The sequence below is a fragment of the Aphelocoma coerulescens genome, chromosome 6, assembly GCF_041296385.1.
Source record: "Aphelocoma coerulescens isolate FSJ_1873_10779 chromosome 6, UR_Acoe_1.0, whole genome shotgun sequence".
Taxonomy (NCBI): Eukaryota; Metazoa; Chordata; class Aves; order Passeriformes; family Corvidae; genus Aphelocoma; species Aphelocoma coerulescens.
Window position 1 is genome coordinate 22,235,657 of NC_091020.1, and position 24,353 is coordinate 22,260,009.

Genomic DNA, 24,353 nt, shown 5'->3' on the forward strand with positions numbered 1-24,353 from the left:
AAGGGATGCTAGTCAGGAGAGCGAGACTGGAATGGGGTTGAGTTGTCAGTACCAGCCATTTCCCTGCAACTCATCAACAGTGAGCCAGACATGGATAAAAAAATAATGCAGATTTTATTTCTGGAATGCATCTCTAGTAACAATCCTGTTTGAATTCATATTCAGCTCTGCTATGTTTATTCTAATGCCTTTCTGAAGTATTTCAGATCTACAAACAAAAGGAATGATACTCACAGGGCTTTCAGAGCTAGCAACTCAGAAAAAAGTCCATTCATGAGACTTGAAAAAATATTCCCTGATAAATTCCTGGGGGAAAAAAAAGCAATTTACCATTGGTTATAACAAATATAAGAAGAAGAGAAAATTGTTATAGAGTATAATTTTCCCAATGCTAATTAAGAAGTTTTGCTTTCTTGACAACAGTAAAAACATATTTATATTTGGTACATTGCTTTTTCGTTTTGGTAAGTGACAGCAATTTTTTACATCAAATCACACACTCTTGTTTTATTTTCACAGCAGATATATATACACATAATTATAAAGAGGAACACTTCTACATATTTAAAAGAAAGGAATTTGAGAAGAGAATATTCTAGAATATGAGTGAAAATATTAATAAAATAATTAGTCAGTGAGACCTATGTTGTATTTTTATTGTATACATAGAATGTCACTTCAAGTTAAAGAAACAAAAACAGTGTCTTAATTTAGTAATGTTCCAAAGAATTCAAGTAATTCCTTGAAACAGTAATGAGTTTTCAAAGTGACTACACAAATAGTTTTATTACAAAGGACTTTAAACACACCAATTTTTCCCATCCTTAAATTAAGGACATTTCCATTTTAATTACTCCTCTACTATTTCTTGATGGCTGAATGGCTCAGGCTGAATACTTGCAAATAGAGGCAATTCACTTTCACACACTTTAACAGTACTTCTCTGCCAGTGCCTTAGTAGTACAAAAATTAAATGCTTAATTGTAAAGTAATAATGTCTTTTTCTATATCCATAAACTTAAAAATTAGTGCACATCCAAGATAAACATTTCAGAGCATATGAACTGCCTACTTTTGAAATATTGATATATGTTCCTTTCTGCCCAGTGCCTGAAGACTACGTTTGAATTCAAGGTTGGTTACAAAAACTCAGTTATCAGGAAAATTTCAGAGCTCTTCACTGGAGATATGTTGTAGCTATAGGGAAAAAAAAAAAAAAAGTAGACTGGCAAAGCAAATGGTTTTATTATTTTTTCCTTAAAAAAGATGTTGTTATAATTATTGATTTTACTTCTTTTTTGTCTAAGAAGTACAGAATGTATGCTAAACTGAAGAGTGATATTCACATCAGGAGCAATGTATAAGCAGTGAGAAATCTTTCAAGCTGCAAGAGATCTGAACCAGGTAAAGAACCAAAGAAAGGAAGACCAAAACTCAAGAATCCTGCTTTCTACAGAAATCTGTCCAGAAACATATGGATCAATGTATTCAAGAAAGAAGAAAAAATGCTGCTAATTGTATTATAAATTAGTTTAAGACACTCTTAAAGCAATAACTAATCTCATTTTTGCATACAACTGAACACTTCAAAATTTCTTAGTAGTTTAAAGCAAAATTCTGGTAATAGAGTATAAAAATAAACTGAATCAGCAACATAAAGTGAAATTATTAAGTGACGATGAGATGTGTTGATATAACTGAACTGACTTTTAAGATTTTATTTAACAGTGCACCTTTATACAGTTGTGGTGCAAAGCTCTTGGAAGAATTCTCAAGTGCCTAAGTGTGGATATGTCCAAAAGTGGAAATGAATGTTTGCTTGTAGATACATATTTCTCCACCTTTAATATTTTGGATTTGTCAATGGGAAACTAAAAATAATGAGCATTTCACAGACTCATTTAACCTCTTTACTTAAAATTAGATAGACCTACCCATGTGTTCTTTGGATGTAAGGCCTGACAAGGCATGTGCTGAAGCAGCTCAGTGAACTGAGACATTAAAAAGACTAAAGAAACTGGTAACACTGAAATTTACGCTGAAGTAAATCAGAAGTGGTTCCAGTAATATGAAAGCAGTTACAGCAGTATAAACTTACTGACAGAGGACAGTCAGTAAGTCCTGAACTGAAGGATGGGGAAAGCAATCTGCCCAGTCCTGTCCTTTGCCTTGCCCTGCTGCAGTACAGAAAGTTTTCCAATCCGATGCAAATCCCAGCCTCTCCCTTAAACGGCTTGCCAGGCTTCGTATGGCAAAACAAACAGATCACTGAGGCTGAAGTTTGGTAACTCCATTTGGACCAAAGGAAAGCTTTATGTCTAGTCAATATTTTAGGAAATGGGGAAAAACTGTAAGTCATTTGCACAGTGTACACAGCGGGGTTCAGCAGATGTACCTAAGCACCTGCCAGAGGTGCCCATTTGGTGTGTACTGAACCCATGAGCTTTTATGTCCTACCAAATTCACCAAGTTATCTAGCCAGAACTGACCTACACTGCGCTAACCTAAACATTCCTGACTTGCACTCCATTTACAGAAGATTGTAGAATTCCTATAGAATTCTTTTTTACCAAGTGCTGGAATAATTGAGTTCCTGACAGTGACATCAGCAGAAGGCCAGCTACTCAACTTTTCATATTCTTCTGGCAATGACCTGGTTTGAAGTTTCCATATCACTACTCATAATTAGCAGACTAGGATCATCTTCACAGGGCTGTGTAAGTCAAAAAGCAACACATTTCTATGTCCAAGAAACATAATTACAATATTTGGATATCTAACGGTGGAAATAGATTGTACTTTAACAAAAATTTCAGAAATCTTCTCAAATCACTCAAATAACTCATGCATTTCTGAGCTGATGCAGCACTCTGTAAATACCTGGTTCTTTAGTGTACATAATTTACATAATATATTAAAATATTTTCAAATGTATAGTGTTGTGAAATTCCTCCATTTCAGATATCCTAAAAGCCCACTTTAGCTTGATTTAAAAGGACATCTGTTCTAAAAACATCTGTAACACTTAGTTTGCAAACATTTGAAACGTAACAAATTAATGCACTCCAAAGCTGATAGCACTTACTATGCCATTAACTCACTCCATTAACAGAAAGATGGGCTTCCAGTTTTATCAGAGGTAAAACATTTCAGTCTTACTTATAAAGTCCTAAACACAGTTTTTTCATATACCAATACTTGTGCTTTTAGAGAAATTAATAAAGCACTTTCGCCAAAAGTTTTAATGTAAATGACAAATGCCACAAAACAATCAAAAAGAGTTACGTGTGTCAAAGTATCATTTGAGGCAGAACATAGAAGCAGAAGTATATGAATATGAAGAATGCTTCCCTCTTAAGAGCAGCATTAAAAAGCAAATTTGAATGCAATGGTAACAGATTGATCTGTGCAAAAAAAAAGTGGGATAAGAGGTGTAAAAAAACGACAACAAATACAGAGAGGGCAGGTTACATTGAGTATTTTCTTAGTTGCTGAAATGTTGCTGAAATGGGGTCTGTTTGAACTGTGTTAGTGGCTTTTTATTTGATTTCTGGTACCATACAAAATGATCAGTTGGTGCAGTGACATCAAGAAAGTCACACAAGAATTTGCAGTAGAATATTAACACAAAGCTAACTGCTGCTGATGATTCAGAGGCAGGATGAAGAGTAAATCAGATATAGTTTAATCAAACAATTGGAAGCAATGATAAAGTTCGGGTTTGAACTTCCAAAGGGAAGACCCAGCAGTAGCTGCTTGTTAGAACAGATTTCAGGCTGCCACATTTTGAAACCTAGAAAGCTGAATTATGAGGGACTAAATAAATGTAGTCTGGTACATCAGCACAGTGGCACCATCCCAGTATTCACAGCTCTTAATATTTAGATTAAATATAAACAGAATTAATGTAGATAGCAGCTCTATTACCTAGCAGAAATATATTTGCATACATAATTCTGGAACAAAGCACTGAAACATTGGGTCCAAAGGAGATTTGGAAGATTTGTTGCATTCAATTATGTCACTCCTAGTTAGAATACATGCACCTCATCACAGCATAAACACAGCCAAAAGGTAATATATAAGTCAAAAGAGGTAAAATAGAAGATGTAATAAATCTACTCTCATACAGAGGCACTGCCAGCTGCATCTCTCATATGACATGGAAGCATTTTGAAATCATTTGACAGAGTAAAAAACCATCAAATCCAAAAAGGTGTAAAAATTAAATCTATCTCAATGGACATAATCACAAGTCACTGGCTGCAGTAATTTCAGAGGCTGTATGAAATTTTAGGTTTCATTAGTAACTTTGAATTCAATTTCTGTTCCCTGACATACAGGCCCTGACTGCAATGGAGTAAAGTCTTCTCTATGTTGTCAAGAGAACTTACAATTTTTTGTGGTTTTTGTATGTCTGCATGTTTAAAAAAACAACACAAGATGATACTTTTAATTCATTTTTTCTTAATTCAAGAATTCTGTAGCTTGTCCTGTTCTAAAATAGACTGCACAAAACCACCAAGCCCTCTGAAGAGTGTCTGCATTACCCCTGAAAGCCCAGGCAGCCCTCACCCTTTCAGCAAAGTATTTGAACATACCTTTACCCTACTCAGTTTAGATTTACGCATCACATCACTGGGCCAAACCACAATGTGTCAGTTTGGGCCCAGAGCTGATTTTTCAGCTCTAACTCCATCTTTTTTCAAATTGAATTAGATTTACAAGATTGAGTGAAACACACTGTGTTATTTTGTTTCACCTGGTATTTGTGCTTGTAAGCAGTACAAGAAAAGCCCATATTTTTATTTCACAGAAGGCACATGAAAAGATTTATGTCCTTTGCTCCTTCCAGTGGACTCACGGCTCTCCCTACTGGTTTTGTAACAGCCTGCAGAGATGCTTCTGCACTTCATCTCTGCTAACATAACACAGGAGAGCTCTAATTACCAAATCAACTCCATAAATCAACACATATGTTGGATCTTTATATTGCTCCTTGAGTAAATAGCTATGAAACCAGTTCCATGTTTAAGAACTTGTCATCTTTTCCTTGTTGCAAACACTGATGATGTGCTAAGTAAATGCTTCTCTGTAACCTTCCCAGAGAACAGCTTTCTCATACCCCTCAAATGGCAAGTAAACACAATTCAGAGGTATCAGCAGTAACAGAAAGGTGACCTATTGTCTTTTAAACATGTTTAAAAAGTATGATTCTTCATGAACTTCCAAGGGGAACAAAGCTACAGAGTGTTAGAAAAGTATCAGGCAGCATGAGCCTGCAGTCCACTAACAATGACCAGTTCTTACAGCAGAGGCAAATTGAGATCCCAGTTCAAATAATTACTATCAGCATTATGACATTACACAAGATTTCTGAGATCAAGGAACATGTGATACTCTGAATGGCAGGGGACATTCCTCTTGACTGGATTGTGGCTGTATTTCTTCACAAAATAATCACTGACCCAACAAGAGCAGCAGTACTCTTGACTTTGGTTTGGTAAGGAGGACAATCCCTGCAAGGCAGCTGTAGCTTTTGACATAGCAGTCGTGAACTGATTCACGTGAGATGAAAGGAAAATATTGACTAAACTATTAATAAGCCTCTGATTTCCAAAGGACAGACTTTTGAAATACTACAACTACTACTAAAACAAATGAAGTAATTAATAAAGCACTAGGCCACATAAACTAGAATGCAGGATGAATCCATTTATTAGGTCAGTGGTAGGAAGACAATTTAAAAGCCAGATAAGAAAAATGGAAGATAGACTAAATGGATTAACAACCAAATCTGAAATCTTGAAAAAAATACTTCAAATTTTTAAAAGATAGAAGAACTAGAGAGATGATAACAGGAAAAGCATAACAAAGTGACAGGAAGAAAAGTTAAAATTTGGAAAGTATGCTAAGACATGGTGCAAAAGATACTTCAACAATACTACTCTAATATAACTAAGAGATTAATAAAGAGTAGGTGTAATACCAGCCTAAATATATCACATTACTACGATTTTCTCTTCTGTTCAGTCAGGTTGGTCATTTGGATTATATGTATTTATGGGAGAAGCACACACTAAATTCTGGAACGTGTATTTCCCAAGACCACCTCCAGTATGACTACTGATCTGCAGAACTAGCTAAAATCAAAAGAATACCCAGGAAATTAGGGGCCTGCAAGATTAATTCCACTCATACAAAAACACCAATATAAATTTTAATGATTTTCTCCTCTTTATGTAGCATCATGCTAGATGTATATGAAAACCAAGAAATAATTTATCTTGTCTAGAAAATTAGGGATTTCTTTATAGGATTACATGATACACCATCTACAGATGGATATTGATTTTTTACCAATTTCTGATTTGCCAACATTTTTTTTCCATTTTTTCTTTCTTTCAAAACTTGCTCATAAAATACAAAGAGGCCAGACTAAGAAGTCTCCAGTTACCAGAATAATAATTTTTTTCACTGATGCGTGGACATCACATCCATGAAAGCATGAAGAACCTGGTGTTAAGTGCATTTACTGTAAAACACAGTAAGATAATGGACAAGATGGAAGGGAGGGGAGTAAGACATTACTGATGCTCTGCAGCAATGGTCTTCTGAGTGATTGCATTTAGAGCTTTCAACAATGACTCTGCCTCACAGAATTAAGAGAATGTGAGCATGAAATCTGGTAATAACAAAACCAAGGTTTGGTCAATGTTAAGAGAACAAGAAGAGATGAACCTTCTTAAAGATGAAAGGACTGGTAATTTCATTAAATAACATTATTCAAAGTGAAAAATGTTACTAGACTGTCACTTGGGAGCTACACTTAAGAAATGTCTAACTCAAATTTCTGCTATAAACTGGGGAAACAGAAGGAAAACAAGACAGGAACCTCTGGAGCTACACCCACTTCAAAATGAAAGCTAGACCCACAAGAAAAGTGGATGCAAGAAAATAGGGTTAATGACTGTGTAAAGGGGAACTGGTGAGTCTTTCCATGATCCTCACAGCTCAGAAAAAATTTGCAAATGCTGGGACAGGTACTCGGGCTACCAGAAAGAGTAGGGATATGGCAAATCTGTACAAAAAGAAACTGTAAAGGTGTGGTTTGATCAGCCCAGTGACCACGGGCAGTCAGCCTGCACTCTGTGACTTTTCCCAACATCTCTGGCGTTGCTGAAGGATGTAGAGATATACTGCCACATTCTTTCCTGGGCTTCAGAGAAAAGGGATAGTACAGCCAAACACTGTCACAGACCAACTGCTGTGCACTCCCTGGGAATGAATTTCTGTTCTTTTCCACCAAATGACTCATGTTCTGTATTGAGCTTCTAATTCACTTTTAAGATGGGGGTCTTATATAGATTTGCGAATGGAACTTTCAGATTTTTCTGAGAGAGCATGGATTTGAACAGTTTCTATTGAGTCTGTTCCTAGCATCTAGGAACACACTCCACTTACTAACGTGACTTCACCATTTTGAATTAAACTTACCTTCCAAGGTAATGTGGCTTTACAGTCACAGTCATGTTCACTGTGCACAAAAAAAGCAGACACAGAAACCCTCAATAGGTGAGTTGGGCTTGCCTGATTTGGCACATCATCTGAGATGAGTAAAAAGAGGGGCAGTGTGCACCTGTTCATCACATGCTATCATGGCTCTTCCCATCATCTGTTCTCATTTTTTTTTCATCAGAGAAGACTTGGCATAGTTACTCTCATTAATGTGTTCAGTAAGTGTGCCAATTTCAGCCTTTTACTTGGTGTTATCTTGACCTCATGGCATATCTTTCTAGAAAGATTTCCCTGTTTTTCCAAGGAAATGCTGTAACTGGCTGGAGAGGATGAAAATAAAGTATGAGATTTGTCACACACTATGGTGCAGTATAGGAATTTATTTCTCATTCAGGAATGAAGACAGATCTGAATGAAGATACAGAGCCCTCCTGGGCCCAGACTAATGTCCATTTAAACCAGGATTCTTCCTATGAATTGTCTCTTTCCCAGCCAGGAAATTTGCAACCAACTTACTTGAATTGTTTCTTAGACATGCAAACAGAAATGCATTCAAATAGAAACACTATGTTTTGCCTCTTTTTAATGTGAAAATGAAATTTAGTTCTTTGCAGTTCTGATAGATTTTACAATTGAAATAGAGAAAACATATTTAAAATATCAATTCATCACAATCAAAGGCTCAGGAGAGGGGCCTTTTAGTAGAAAACTGAAAACTTTCTTACAATGTAATTTTCTTGCCATCTATACTCAGGTTAGTCATGTGACAGTTTAGATTTCTTCTGTTTAAAACAAAACTGGTGTCATACTCACAGTTTGTGAAGATTGTTAAGTCCAACAAACATTTCTGGTGTTAGGCAACCAATTCTGTTATTTGAAAGATCCCTGAAAAAAACCCAAAAATCTCATGAAACATTGAGTCTGTCTTATTTATATACATACCTACATAATCACACAAAGCTTCTTTATTTTTAATACTTAAGGAGACAGAGACAAATGAGAAATAAAACCTTTTCCCATAATGTAATGTAACCGAATTAAACAACTTTTATATTAACATTATTGAGCAATATTCTACAAATCATACTGCGACTTCTAACTGCATTAAAATGGGATTTTATATATATGTAGCAAATAAAAGCAAAATAATATTACAAATATACAGATTTTCTTGATCTGAGTTACTAGCACCTGAGGTTTTTTTTTACTTAGGAAGAATACTATGCATTTTGTTCCATTCAATATTCAGCCAAAACTGAATTTTTTTTTACTGTTTACTAATGTTTCATCTCATTAACAGCATCCTTTCTTGCTGAAACCAGAAGGCAATTAATTTTTGAGCTAGTGAGGTCAGTTTTGATAAGCACTTGGCAAGCTCTTTTAAGAGCAATACTGTGGTTTCCAAGAGCACAAACAGTAAAAGGCATTACATTCCATAACTTTTGCCTGCAGAAAGTGAAGAAATATTTTCTGTATAAGCCATACATGCAATACAGTGTACAAGATGCTTACAGGAAGGAGACAAAGACAGGTTTAAACAATTATATTGTGGTAAAAACATGAATAATGCTCCTTGGTAGATTCTGAATTAGAGTTTGATTTTTCTGTATTCGGTTTTCAACCTTGACCCAAATTTTCCTTCTTACGAAGTACATTTTTTAAAAATAATTGCAATTACGTAAGGATTTTAAGTGATTGTGCAGCCACAAAAAAAAGTTAAAATTAATCTGAATATATTTTTTGTTTTAGAATTAGAGATAGTTTTCTGATTCCTTTACTACATTGTGTAGATTCCATATTTTTCTACTGATACATGAGAAGACTAAAGTAATCAAATGGAAGACTAAAGGTTGCAGTTTGACAAATCCAGTTACTGCTTTCATGGGAACACATCCAATTAGCTGGAAAATGAAGGCAATCTCTTTGGAGTTCACTATGAAGTCGTCTTCTATCAGACAAAGAATATATTGTTGTGCCAGTATATGATGAAACATCACATTAGAATGAAAGTATTTTTTAAATGCTTGTCAAGAATATTAAGTAAGGAACAGCTGAGATAATAGTGAGGATACAATATAGTACAACAATTTCATATCAGCATTATTCCTTACATTCTCCTAATAAAAGCTACACAGGAAATCTAAGAATGCAGGTTTAAAACAAATACATATATATATGCATCTATATATCTTTATATTAGAAGACATAAAAAATAACCTAGCCAGAATTCTTGGTTGGGTAATGCTTTACTTTTGCCTAGGCAAAGTCTGAACATGTATGGAAGAATTGCATCAGAACGTGGGGCATAATTTCGGTAGCAAAAGTAGATTTTGTCTATACTAATCAATACAAGTGCATATTTCTCTAAGTGTGGCACAGAGCAAAACAGTATTTTTACCAAAGTGAAAGTAGAAATACCATTTTCCCAAAGTTTACTTCAATAAGTGTTATTCTCATAAAAAGATATATGGCACTGGCTGAAATCTCTATATTGTAAAACATGCTTTCAAAAAAAAAAATTAGCAAAAAAAAAGGCAACTTGCTACACTTTCCTCCAGATTAATACACGTTACATGAAACACAAATCAGTTCATAATGTACAAAGCTGGTGCTCCTTTTCAGGAGTAAGACATTTAACTTACAAATGCTGACTTGTAAAGTTGATGTTAGAGAAAATAACTCTCCTGTGTTGAATAACCTAATGCCATAATTTTATTGCTTCACAAATTTTCAATTTCCATTAATTTTGTCTATACCCTTAAAATAATTCAGTTTGTCATTCCAATACAAATGATAACAATTCTCGAAATCGTTCTCAGAAACCATTCTGACAGCCTGTGGCTTGCCTGTCTGACTTGCCATAGCCGTTTCTCTTGCAGTTGCCCACATTACATCCTCTTCTGCTTTACTCAGCATTATTTCTATTTTACACAGGAAAAAAAAAGATGTGAATGTATAGTCTTAAAGTAATAACTGTCTTCAGTATTCAACAGGAGTTTACACTATTTATTCCTTTTGCTCTACTGTCTCATTCCCAAGTTGCACACTGAAGGAGGGAAGATATTTACTTGTTTACCATGGAACTACACAGATTTGTGCCAAATGTGGCAGTCCAGCAATTAAACAATTCTGTCTCCAGATTGTGCCCAGCGTTACTTGTTCATATCAGCAACAGGGTTTTTGTGAGATTTGGCATGACAAAACTCAACACTGCCAGTTCCACTGTGCTGAAGAGTCTTTTCCTCTCTCTTTTCCAGTGCCTGATGAGTTCCTCTCCCTTGACTCATCTCTCCTGGCTGACCTAAAGGCTCCACCTGTGCAGTCTGTGGATGTGCAGCCCATGACTTGCACAGGTTTCCTGGTTTTCCCACAAGAGGTCAGAGTTGTGTTATTAGAGTGCGCGGCCAAAGCAACAATTAGCGCTCATTTTTATCATTGTACTGCGTACTGTCATCCCTGTACACAGAGCCAGCAAGAAAGCTTCAACCCTAAAGCTTTTATTTGTATTAAAAATGTGTATGCTACTCTAACTTCATCATTCTTATGTAATTGGCTTTCTACCCAAACACACTAAACCTGAGGGGCTGGTGTTAGAAAACACAGCTAAAGTATTATCAGAGATAGAAACATGGTGCAGTGCTCCCGGCACACAGCGGTTCAGGAATTTAACCACACAGCAGAAAAGCAGAGGAGTCGTCAATTTCTTCTTCTGTGGATTTGCATTCCTTCTCCTTCTCATCTAAATCTTCCCATCCCACTACAATAATCCCTGCTTTCTCATAGGTTTTCCCTTTAAACATAAGACAGCATACATGATGGCTAGGAAAATGCCTGGCATGTGCTGATGGCCTAGTTAGCCAGTGCACGGACATTTGGAAGCTGTCACTTGGAAAATTATAATTAAAAAAGGGTTCATCTCACTTTTCCTTAGGCTGAGTACAACTTAGGAGGGTCTGTAGTCCTTGTTAGTTTAAAGAAAAATGCCCAGCTGTAAAATCCTTGTAACTTAGGTATTTTTACCCTGTAAAATGTAGTTTAAAAATCAGCCAGTGCTTCCAAAAGTACTACCAGAACATTTTCCAAGAGAGGAATGCAAGAATGATGGACACGGAATATACTGTGTAAGCTCTTGTTTCCTTAGAAAACCATGATGAAAATAAAAGATATCAAGCAGAGTCAAGGTGGGTGGTATGGAAAATGGTAGACGAATTCCACAATATGACAAAGTTTCCTTTCCAATACTGTATTTTATAGATCTGATTTACGATAAAAGTAAAGTAGACCTTATGTAACAAAAAAAAAACCTAGTGTAGCACAAACCATTGTCCACACACATCTAAACTCCTTAGTGTTATTTCTGGTTAAGCATATCATCTGCTTAGTCATTAATTAGGCATGTTTTTTACCTTTGCAGGTGTACTTGTTAGGATACTTATTGCAGAGCAAACTGATGATTTTAAATGGAGAAAGGTAAAAAAGAAAAGGAAATGGAAGAAAGAAGGGAAAGAAGAAGGAAAAGCATGGTAAATGTAAAAAGCAGAGTGTGTGATTTTCTGTTTTACAGGCAGTGCCCTTATTTGATTATTGCTTGGTGGCATATTTGAGTTGCCCAAGGAAAGAAATGTCGATACAAACACAATTTTCAGAATAATTCAAATGGAATTAATACTTACAGGCGCTTCAGTTCTGAAAGTCCATAGAAGGCCCCTGGCTCAATTGTGCTGATCAAATTATTCTTCAGATCTCTAGAGAGACATAATAGGAGGAGCAGTTAATTACCATTTTACCTACTTTACCACTGTTGTACATGAGGAGTGTGAAATGCAATGCAATTCTAACCTTTATCTGTCTTAGCTAAAACTAAGGATTTCTTTTAAATAGTAGCATAAAAACATTACATCATCTGCAGTTTATAAAAACATCTTTTTCCAAGTAAGACGCTTACGATTAGATGCTTAAAAAAAAATCCACTTGTTTTAATTCTTCTTCTCCTATTTATACTTTTCAAAACAAGCTTACCAGCCATTCTTGCCCCAGGAAAAAATGTTTTAATCAATGAGTGAATGAAATAATTAGTCAGCAAAGCAAGAGCCTTTTAGCTTGCTTATTCATTGTGCTGTGCACTTTACACTTAATAAATTTCTCATTTCCACCTATGTAGGTGAAGCAGTTGGCATGTGAGACAGACAGGTCAGGTTTCTGTCCTGAAATACAGGCAGTTTCTCATATTTGGCAGATCGGTGCTTCATTTTGCACTTGCTGACAAGCCAGAGGATTGGCTGTTTTACAGATAAAGAATATTTCACTGGCATTAGTAATCTGGTCTGCTCTTGACACAGTGCTTGGGGCCATGACACTGCTCTCAGCTCAGTCCCCACAGATTTACTACTGAACTGTCTCAAAGACTTTTGTGATGTGAACCCCAAGCAAGTGCCTTCGGTGCAAGTAGATAACCAGGCCTAGGAGACAAATGCTGTAAATTCTTGCAGGCAGTATTCATCTTCTGACAATTTGCAATTCACGGGGAGCAACTGGTGCTCACTAGCTTCGGTGCTGTTTCTCGGGCTGGCCACTTCCAGGAATCACAGCACATACACTGCTCAACTCTGCTGAAGTGCAGATGGATCAACAGCCACAGAAATAATCTTATTTAAGATTTTTTATTTTACTGCAGATAAAGTGCATAGTAGCTGAAAACTTGAGTCCACTACCTGTGATTGGCCTGAACAGGGCAAGATTATATCCCAAATGTTTATTACACAGTAGGATATATTTTATTTTCAAAGTCAAAATCATAAATAAATATTTCTGTAGTTTTCTAGTCATTTTTGCAGATCTCTTGAATACAGTTCCAAAAATTTGTGTCTCACACCCATTCCATTATAGCAATGACATCAGTGAGTGATTTGTCCCTGAGTTAGGACCCTTTAACAGGCATGTTTAGCTTTCAGCTTGCCACATGCAACTCTAAAAGTCTTTAAGAAGTCTCTTAAGAATTGGAAGAAGCTTTAGGGTTTTTTTTAATATTTTGTGGTCAAACATTTTCATCTTAGTTCCCTGGTATCAGCAGCAGCTACTAGATTTATCTTTCTTTGTCTTAATTTCCTCAAGAAGTTGTGACCATTTCTTTAACTGTGAATTTTCCATACCTTCTCACAAATAAAACTATATAAACAAAACTTCTGTACCCTCTTCTCCAGAGTCAACTTGCAAGGACAATTCTTTTGTTTGGCAAAAGTTAATTTACATGAGGATTTATTCCTTTGATGATTTAGGGTTTTTGCTTTGTGAGTGAGTCAAAACCTCATTTTTTTAACATTCAAATATTCAATACTAAACACTTGTGTCTACCCCTTTTGCTTGTACACTATGTTAACTATGTAACTACTCAGGTAGAAGGAAATTCTTAAACTAGCAGGAGTCCATATGAAAAAGACTGGAAGGATACTGTTTTCATTGGGGGAACAGCTGTATTCTTAAAACTTGTAACACAAACAAACAAAGCAAGAACTTAGCTCAAGCTTTACACTGGGGCACATTTGTAAACAACTTAAGACGCATAGTTCATATGCAAATATGCACATTTTAGGCAGGTTTAACTGACAGTTTTAGTAATTAATCTTTGTATCAATTACACACATTCTGTGTCAACTGACAACTCGTCCAAATGTTCTGCAAGTTGCAATCAGGCAAAGTGATCAGCTCTTGTAGGCAACAGTGGTTAACAGCTCAGAACAAATATAGAATCGTCAGGATAAGTGGCAAAATGTTGGCAGATGAGTTTTAATGCCAGTCAAAATAACCAGGTAGACAAAAGGCCTTCCATTTACTGAAATCTTCTAGTTTATGGAAACTCTTCCCTGTTTCCCCACAACTTGTAACCACATAGGAAAAACCAGCATAACCCTAAACTATCATCTACAGGAAGTAAAAAGGTCATTTAATGTTAGTAGAAGGTAGACCATTACATGGAAAGTGTCCATCACTTACACTGTCACAAACAAGACATATGGTCTCCTTACTTTGGAAATTACACTTAAATTAGGTAGGTCATTTTAGTAAGGATATTCTCAGAAAATTGTAGATGATTACACTGGCCACAATTCTGGCACTTTCTTAGTAATCAGTATTATTCCATAATGTTTCCATATAATTCTGGCCTAACAAAATAGGTGTTTTCTTCCTTGTCATCCTTGAACACATCTTTTAACGTGATTAAAATTAATAAATTATCACAACTGTTAAACACTTATAAATTCTTACTGCTACATTAGGAGAATCCATTTGCTTCCCACCCACTTGTATTTTTTACTAAATTACTGTAACTAAAATATTAAATTAGCTTTTCACATTTTCTGATTTAGGAAAAAAGTTTCTCATATTGAAGCCTTATAGCAATTAGAATTAACTTACACTGAACTAAATAAAGAAACCAGAGTAAATTTGGTTGTATGTTTACATTTTTTCCTCAAGAGCTACTGCTGAGGTTTGGCAAAAGGTCATGATCCAAGACAAGCCAAACAGCAGCCCAGGCTGGGCCACACACATGCACATATACCAGACAAGTGATTTTATCATCAACCAGAAGCATGAGAGAAGGGGAAGAACCCCAGTATCATGATATTGAATGACCACAGCATGACCCAGTTGAAGCCCAAAAGGAAAGCATTTCCTAACTAACAGTTATGGTTTTCCATCATTTCTGATGCAGCATTCTAACTTTAAAGTATCTGTTCTGAATCTGAATGACGTGTCATTAGTGGTGTGGGAGTACAGATCTCGTGGCATGACCTGAAAATAAATCAAAACCAAGTGCCTGTACAAGTACAGATAGAGGGAAGCTACATGAAGTTAGCTACAGTCATAAAAACTGCAGCACTTATGTCCAGGCTGCAGAGCTGCACAAAATGAAAATGGGACAATATTTATTGAAATATATTTCCCCTAATTTCATTAGAGTTGCTAGATAAACTGGCTGCATGGTACTCTGATCTTAACTCGACCTAAACAGGTAGAAGAACAATGGAGAATGAACTGTGTTATTATTAAAAAACAATCTCAAATGGTTACAGAAGAGACTTTCCTTTTCACCTGCAAGTCTGAACTTATGTAAATTACATACAATAGCCATTAAGCACTGTCTTCTTATTTGTAGGTATTTGCAAATAATGGGCCCACAGGTAAAAACAATCAGGCATTCCTTTACTAAGAACCACAAGCTGATGGAAGTTTATCATCTTACACGTTAAGCTTTCAACTGACTTTTACTTAATGAAAACATTTAAGAGAAATCTTAAGAAAAATAGCTGACTTGAAGAGGGGAAATCTGTGTTTGAAGTATTCACTTCCTGATGGCTTAGCTAAGAGGTAAATGAAACAAGAAGAACAGGCTACTAATGGGACTTCACAAGAACATTTAATAACTACTCCAGGCCTCTCAGCTATTAGACATCTTCCATGGCCAAATCCCCAATTATCTAAATGTATTCTTGAGATTCTTGATGCTTCAAGGTCACAGTATGTATTTACACAGTACAGAACATAGTGGGGAAAAAATCACTAAAGTATAGACAGTCCATTAACAAAAGAATCAATTTGTTTTAAACTATATTCTGACATTTTGTACCAGCATCTTTGCCTTCAGACATTGCATATTCTTCCTCCAACTTACAATATATGTACTGTAGATATTTTGAATACATATTCATAACAAGAATATTCAACTAATTTCAGTACTTTGTTCAAATTCCTGACATCGATACATCTTTCATAAAAAATTATGGGTTGTACCAAGAGGACATCTGTGTTTAGAAAGCTGTCATTATGGTGCTGCAAACTTTCCAAAAAAGCTCTGAGAAGAGCAATCAGTTGTTGAGCAGATGCCAAATACCAATGAAATATGACTGACTTTCCACATTTTGCATACTATGAAACAACAACAGCCAAAAAAAAAAAATAAGGTCACGTCTTAGACTTCTTTCTCATGTGAAACATTACAGCTAAACTAAATGTCACTTTTGCCCAAGAAATGAATGCAGACTCCAGATCTTTCACGAGAAGATTATGGTCACTGCAGTAGGAAAGAGGCACAGCCAGTGAAGAAAGACAACAGTTAGCACCTATTCTGCCATCATGACAGTGACTGTCAGGGTTGGCACTCCTGGACACAGGAACCAAGAATTAAGGTGATATTGGCAAAATGTGTTTTGAAGATATTTCAAATGCACCCATCTGCACAGGAGCCAGTAACTTGCTGTACTTTGGTAGCATGAATATAATAAAAAACTTATTTTCATCTCCTTTGTTGGTAAATGCATTGTGGATCAAATAAATATCATGAAACAGGCAGGTTAAGTAATAATGATTCCTGGTACCATCATCAGTAACTAAATTAACTAAGGTGCTCCCATGGAACTCCAGAGCTCTTTATTTATTTTTTTTAAAAGGTGAGAGTGGATATTTAACATTTTTTCCAGAATCATAAAAGTTATGGTTACATCTCAGTTACATTTCAAGAGATAAAAAGAAAACTCTTTTCAGTTAGAAACATCAGATAATAAACATAAACATGCACACAAACATGAACAATAATTGTCCAATAATGGTCTGCCTCTCCAGACACAGAGGCTATAGGTCTTTTGTTTGCTTAGCATGTTGATGATGCAGTCTCCTTTAATTTCCCCTTTTTAATCCAAGCCATTACTGGTTGGATTCCCTGAAACAACAGACCCTAAGGACTAGACAAAAAAAATAACTGCTGTCCATTCAAGGTGCTAATGAACAATCAGAGGTTTCAGACCCATCACTTGATGGCAATAATGGCATGCAGAACAACAGAAAGGTCATCACATTTTTGGTTTTCATTTAAGGCTGATGACTCATTCACATCAAATGTGCTGTGGTAATTTGGCAGTTATTCATTATTTAGGAACATGCCTCAAAGTGTAAAACAAAGTACCAATAATGGCAGCTGAAACAAAACAGAGACATGCTTTATGATGGTTTGCTTGCTCAAAGAATCCCATAGAACATTATAAGTTATTTCATTTTCACAGCAATAGTCACAGAGCAAGAATGTAAGACTCAGGGTATTTGAACTGAAGGAGCAGCATGTCAAGTAAGAAAAAATGAGTAAACAGCTTGGTAAAACAGGATAGACTTGCAGTACAAATTTGTTGATAGATTTTTATACCTGTGTGTGATAGAAAATAACATTTTAAAAGATTAATTAATGCAGTTTCACTCTAAATAGAGCATCGACCAACCAGAATATAGGTGCAAAGATGTTTGGCACCTGCCTCTACTTCCAATTTTTTTATTGATAGCTCAAAACTAAATGCATTTCCAAATAAAAAAAAAAAATCATCCTAACTTTCCATATTCTTCTACTTTGGCATGTTTTTAAGAAATAAAAATTCAGCATTCAAAACATATGCAACTGTTCCTACATGTTTTCTTTTTCATGCCACAAACCCAGACATATATGGTAAGATCACATTAGGTCTTGCCTACGCAGGCACAGGGGCAGATGCTTGGCACTTGTAACCTGGGGACTGAAGACAGAGTGGCTGTGCCAGCCAGCCCCTAAGTAGGGGTCCCTTGGGTCAGTTGTGTGGGGCTAAAACAAGACTGAAAGGTCAGAAGAAATAAATGCTGAGAGCAGATAAAGTGGGTTTCAGTGTCCACAGCTCTGCAGTGCCAGCAGAAAATGCCTCTCTGCTGCCAACAATGCCTTGGTGTACAGTGACAGATCTGGCATTATGTTGATTATAATGGCAGAGCTTGTGTGTATCCATAACTATGGAGAGACATGAGGAACACAGAAACCTCGGGTAGCTGCAAAGAGCCAGAGGCTTCCTTAAATTCTACACCTACTGGGACGTCTCTCTGTATTCATGCCTAGAAGGCAGTTCAGCATGGGTTATGTTTCTTGACGTGTGTTCCACTCCTCCTGGAAAAAGGCTAATTGTTGGGGGAAGAAGAAGAAAAAAAATCAGTTCAGAGCTTAATTCCAGCCTGTGAGAAAACTGTAAAGAAAGTGAAATGGTAGGGGGAAAAATATCCTTAACTTTTTTTTTTTTTAATTTTTAAATGAAACAGACAGACCAAACAAATGTAAAACAGACACATAGAAAGTGGGTAAAACATACTTTCTACTGAGAACGGTTTCAGCTCCAGTTGTAGGAGTTGTTATTCCACATTCTAAAACTGCACTGCTTTGCCTGTTACAGATTTCCAGCAATGTGTATTCAACATTCCTAGGTCAAATTTCAAACTCTGGAATCACAGTACAACAATAAAATGAAATACTGGAAATTTATCCAGAATTTTCAAAAGTGCATCTGAATTAATCTTTCATAATAAAAGATGGAGATTTGCATTTTTATACCAAATTATCAGAGGTATCAGTGCAATGAAAATGTGCTTTGTTAGATATGAGAACCTTAAAATACATATCCATCATATCAGGGAGTTTTGGATGGGGGTTTTTTAAAGGAAATATTTGGTTATTTTTCTTTAGTGTATCAAGGTTGACTTGGAAAACCACAAGTGATTCTTTATTGAATTTCAATTTGAGCTTTTGTGACTTAAAACATCCAAAGAAAAGAGGAAAGAATTCTAGCCTGAGGTGTAAAGGAAAGATAAGTACCTGCAGATGGCACACAGATTAATCTAAGAGTACTTTTGAGCCAAAACTAAGATAGTTTATTACTGAGTGTAGATCAAGAAAATACGAATAATCTTTCCTATGACATTTATTTCATTGTACTGTTTTCATAATAGAGAAATAGAACACTTCTAAACCCAAGGTGAACCAACTAAAAGATGTCAAAGACCAACTCCACCTTTCTTCCTGCTTATTATTTCTACAGAGTTTCATTAAAAGAGTAAGAATGTTAATTAACAATATCACAAAGAACATAGACACTGACACAGGGATCCAGGGACCTGCAGTAATTATTCAGCTCATGATGGGAGACGGACAAGGCAACCCTGCAATAACCTTCACCCTTCTCCCGGAATAATCATACTCAAAGCTGTTCTTCCTTTTTACCTGGGAACACGGCAACGCCCAGATACATTCCAGCATCATATAGAGCAGGAAGCCCTTTCCAGGAAAGGAGGGGGGAAATAAATATAGACCATGTGAACATTTAATTCAGCCAGTGTTAGAGGCAATGTTAATTGCATAGAAATCCTGTCAATTTAAAGCATCAGTAAGTAGTTTAAGGATAACAGAGGAGAATCGCCTATAAGCAGTTTAGCTGAGAGGAATTAAATCTTGCTGGAAGACTGGTCTGAGAATCCTTCCCCAGAAAGCCCTGTTTTATACAAACTGGGTCTTTGGTAATAACTTAGACAAACCATGTGTGCTAATGAGAAGGCATGCAGAATTGTCTTCTGCAGAAATGAGGGTTAATGTGAACCCTCTGCAGAACTTCCTTGAGTATTTTCAGTGCACAGTTGATACACTTGCATTTTCCTGCAGGTAAATGTCAGAAATTTTAAAATGCTTTTTGCTAAAATTTCATGTAAATGACAGATGAACGATAGAGCAAACTATGAGGCTGAAAAATAAGACCAGAGGTTCCGTGTGAATGTCTAATTTCCACCCATTCTTTAAACTCATTGCCATATACTTTATATTCTATACAATGTGTACATTGAGATTTTCAAGTAAAAAGTATTAAAGAAACTAAAAAATCTTATTTCTTCTATCTCAAACTGCCAATATTAATTTCAAGCCAAAATATATTCTATTATAAATAATAAGTTGGCACATACTTAACAATCTGTCCCTGTTGGTCCCACTTCAAATGTTGTTTTGCAATGATTTTCATGCTTTGTTTCGTCACTAGTGTTTCAGGCAAAATGCTACATTTTTAAATACATTTTCTTTTGCTTCCATGAAAGTCTGTTATTCAGCCTTAGGACATGCAACGATGATTGAAAGCCCTAACAAAAATCAACATAGACATAATAACACACAATAGTAGCTGGGGCCACAGGAACACCCACAGGTCTTCACACCCTGAAAGAATACCAAAAAATGGAGGAAACAGGAAAGGAAACACAAAAAAAGGATGCAGGGAAAGAAGCAGTATGTTATTGTTGGAGACCATTATTGCTGAAAGCTGTTGGTGTGCTTTGCTCAGTAAGGCATCCCTTTCTTATCAATCCTTCTCACCACACAGAGTAATAGAACTCCTTTTCCCCGCTTATTTACTCACACCTTATTCCATGGCATCTCTTCTCCTACTTTGATCACATTGCCTCTCCCTCAGGCCCTCAGAAACAGTGCTTTATTTTCAGAGTTTTCCTAGGTCAGGCCTGGCATCCAGCTATTCTCTCCCACAAATAATTCAGTTTACTCATCAAACCCTCCTTCGGGCATGCAGGGCACAGAAAAGCTGCCCTGTTAACACCTCCCAGTGCTGTTGGAGCTCTGGGAGAGCTACATTATTGAGGAAGAATCTGGTGTCAGTCCTCAAAGGGGCTTTGTGGTGGCTACTTTAACACATGTATTTATAAATCTGCTCTTGCTACATCTTCTTAAAGGATGACAGCATCTGACACAAATCATGTGTTATCTTAATGACATCACTATAAAAAATGTCAGATGAATATATCACTGTGGTGGGCTGACCTTGGCTGACTGCACATCAGACCAAGAGAACTATTTGTGGTCCTAATGGGAAACAGAAGTCTAGATATTCATAAATTCAATTAAGTGATGTGCTGAAATACAGCTAAACTACATTACATAAATTTTAAAAAAATATCCCAGGAAAAAGGAATCATTCACTATTTAAACAGCTCTATATAACTTTACAAGTGAGTTTATTTCATATCCCTGTCATTTATGACTATTGATATTTACTTTTTCATATAGAACATCTTTTATATTTTTTCTAATATACAATGCCCTGATAAAACTCTTAATGATTGTGCTAAGGCAAGAACAATTTTGGCGTCTAATCAACTGTTCTGTAAAGTAAAAATTTATAGTGCAGGGAAACTGTGACTTAACAACAAGAGTTCAAGCAAAACTCCTAAGAAATACTGCCAAGTGTTCTACACATCTGCATTTTAAAAGGTAAAGAAAAATAATAATTCCTTGGAATAACAACTCTTGCATCAAACAAATGTATCTAAACCAGCAGACTGTTAGACTACCCTGGGTCAGGAATGCACCTACAGTTGACCCTGAGGAACTGGCATTTTATTTAATTGTACAAGTGCTTTGCACTAGCAACAGGAAAGATGCTTTTAATTTTAAATTGACAGCAAAAGTGATCTGCAAATTATAACCTTTCATTCCAGCCTGCAATTGTCTAATACAACTTTCTTTCACTCTGTTTCTAATCAATTCTCTCACTTTTAACCACTAGTTATTTTCCCTGCATTTCACTCCCTTTGCTTACATTCCAACCCTCTCAATTTCAAGAAGAAATTCCTGGCTTTTGTCATGTTCTGACTGTTTTCTGTTCATGCAACAACTGTAATAATTTTGAAGATGTATTTCCACTAAACAATTTCCCTGAAATTATATTAAACAATTAAACAAAAATATGTGTCTTATATTCATTCCTCCCATTTTGAAACACTTTAATCTTTTACACCTGAAAAGAAATACACAACGTTTTGCCCTTTTAAAAGGTGATGGATCCAGTACCTACTCATAAAACACTTCACAGCACTTGAATGGGATCTAAATGTTTTTAAACAACAAAAAAAAACAAAACAGCTTCTTAGTATTTTTGTCCAGTAAAATGAATTACTGAATTATGATTTATGACCATCGCTTGCAAATTTCATTCTTACAAAAAATGTAATTATCTTGATTTTTGTATAGTCTTCTTACAAAATTTTTAGACACTAGGATAATTAATGTGATATATAAAAATTAATATGTATTACTATCAAAGGCATAATGCATTGAATCATGTCTATAAAGGCAAAAATATCTTGATTATATGAGACACAAGGAGCGCAAAGATGATTACCATTGCAAATTGCAATGGCATAGAGAACTCTTCAAAGTATTTAAATTTCGTAATACATACAATTTTAATAATTTTTATATAATAATAATAATAAATAGTATGTAAACAATAAGTACTGATCAAGTCAAATTAGATCTTGTATTCCAAATGTCTCCTGCATCTCTCCATGGAGGAAACTTGCACAGATGAGGCCCCACTAGTCTTTCATAAATTAATGTTTATAATACTGATCATCAGCAGAGCTACACTTATTCTTTCAAAGTCTCAGATAGGATGGCCAACAGAACAACATCCATCAATAGAAAAATTACAAAGCACTGTAGCTTTTATTACTCTCTGTCGATTTAATAATGAAACTACGTTCTTTTATTTGAAACAATATTTACCATCACTCAGCATGCAGTTTGTGTTGTGGCCTCTCAACTGCTCTTCTGCAAAAGCATCTCTCCTCATGACTATTTCAACTGCCAAGAAAATTAAAGCTGACCCTTGACCCTGCCATGTCTCTTTTTTATTCAAAACCACTAAAATACTTCTCCTTTTAGGAGACATTTATTAATGGGGAAACAATGCTCTTTCAAAGTGACATTTCCTTCCTAAGTTGTCATTTCTTTCAAGTGATCTTAAACCTTCTAAGCTCAGCAACAACTCTGTGATGCTGATTTAAATTCTAGGTAATTGTGAATAAAGTTCACTACAACTATTTGTGCACTAGCAGAATCCAACCTTTTTCCTAAAAGATGAATGCAAATCTCCCTAACAGATGGCCTGATGTGAAACTGGCTTGCTGGGGAGCAGGTCACTCTGACTTTTTTATCTTGAATTTAATTTCTATTTTGAAATTTTGAATTCATCCTTTTCCTGAGAACTGTTATAATAACTCACCCCAACAGATCAGCAACAGTTGGCATAGAGCTCTATAAATAATGCACATGTTATTTGGAAATTTTTCCTTTTCTAGGTTATTTTCATTTAGTCAATATTGAGACATAAAATACTTGTTATATTTATACAAGCAGTATCAGTAAAGAACGCTGGGGCACAGCTGGTCAAATCACGCAAAGCATTCACAAACTGGCACACAAACATTTCTGAAACAAAGAGCAGGACTGGATTATCTCTTCTTCAAATCAACTGACCTGAATGGCAGAAAATTTCTTCAACACTTTCAAGTACTCAAAGCATATCAAACTCAGAAACTACTTAATTCCTAGCAGAGCCATGACAATATACACTGGTCACCCAGAGCACGGCAGGGAAAGTGTTGGCCTGGGTCCAAAAAAGCACTTAGACCAACTAAAGTAAAACTTGAGCGGAGCATTGGTACTGTCCCAGAGTGCAATTCACAGCCCCCACTTCACCTCCTACATGTCCAAATGGCTGCAGCCAGTGAAGGCTTCAGCCTTCACTTTTCAATTTCCTAAATTGCAGAAAGGGTGCTGGGCATGCCCAATACCTCAGAGCTTGGTGACACACAAAAGCCCTTTTGGGATTCACAGGCAAGACATGCTGACACATGGCTCTCTGCGGAGCCACACAGGCTAAGAGGATGCCATCAGCAAAGCCATGAACATGAAGCACAGCCCAGCATCCAAGAGAATGGTGAAATATTGCCACTCATCATTCCTACAAGAACCAATTACAGCTGGAGAAATGAAAGACACTGTTTTGGTACCATCCTCGCCCAAAAGGGATGGATAACTACATCTGAAATACACAGGAGCTAAAGAAACTGGCAGGGGTCTCTGTTCTCTAAAACAGTATTTTTGTATTTTATCGAACAATTGTTTACAGCAAAACCCATTATCTCCTTGTTGAAGAAATACC

General features: G+C 36.0%; 1 protein-coding gene across 1 annotated transcript in view; it reads right to left on the reverse strand.

Annotated features, from left to right (window-relative positions):
• ADGRA1 (adhesion G protein-coupled receptor A1) overlaps window positions 1-24,353 on the reverse strand; it is a 263,226-nt gene that overhangs the window by 150,544 nt on the left and 88,329 nt on the right. The window contains exons 3-5 of the mRNA XM_069019776.1: window positions 12,192-12,263; window positions 8,332-8,403; window positions 235-306 (exon numbers count right to left, since the gene is read on the reverse strand). Coding sequence (XP_068875877.1) covers window positions 235-306; window positions 8,332-8,403; window positions 12,192-12,263 — 216 coding nt within the window. The remainder of the gene's footprint in view (window positions 1-234; window positions 307-8,331; window positions 8,404-12,191; window positions 12,264-24,353) is intronic.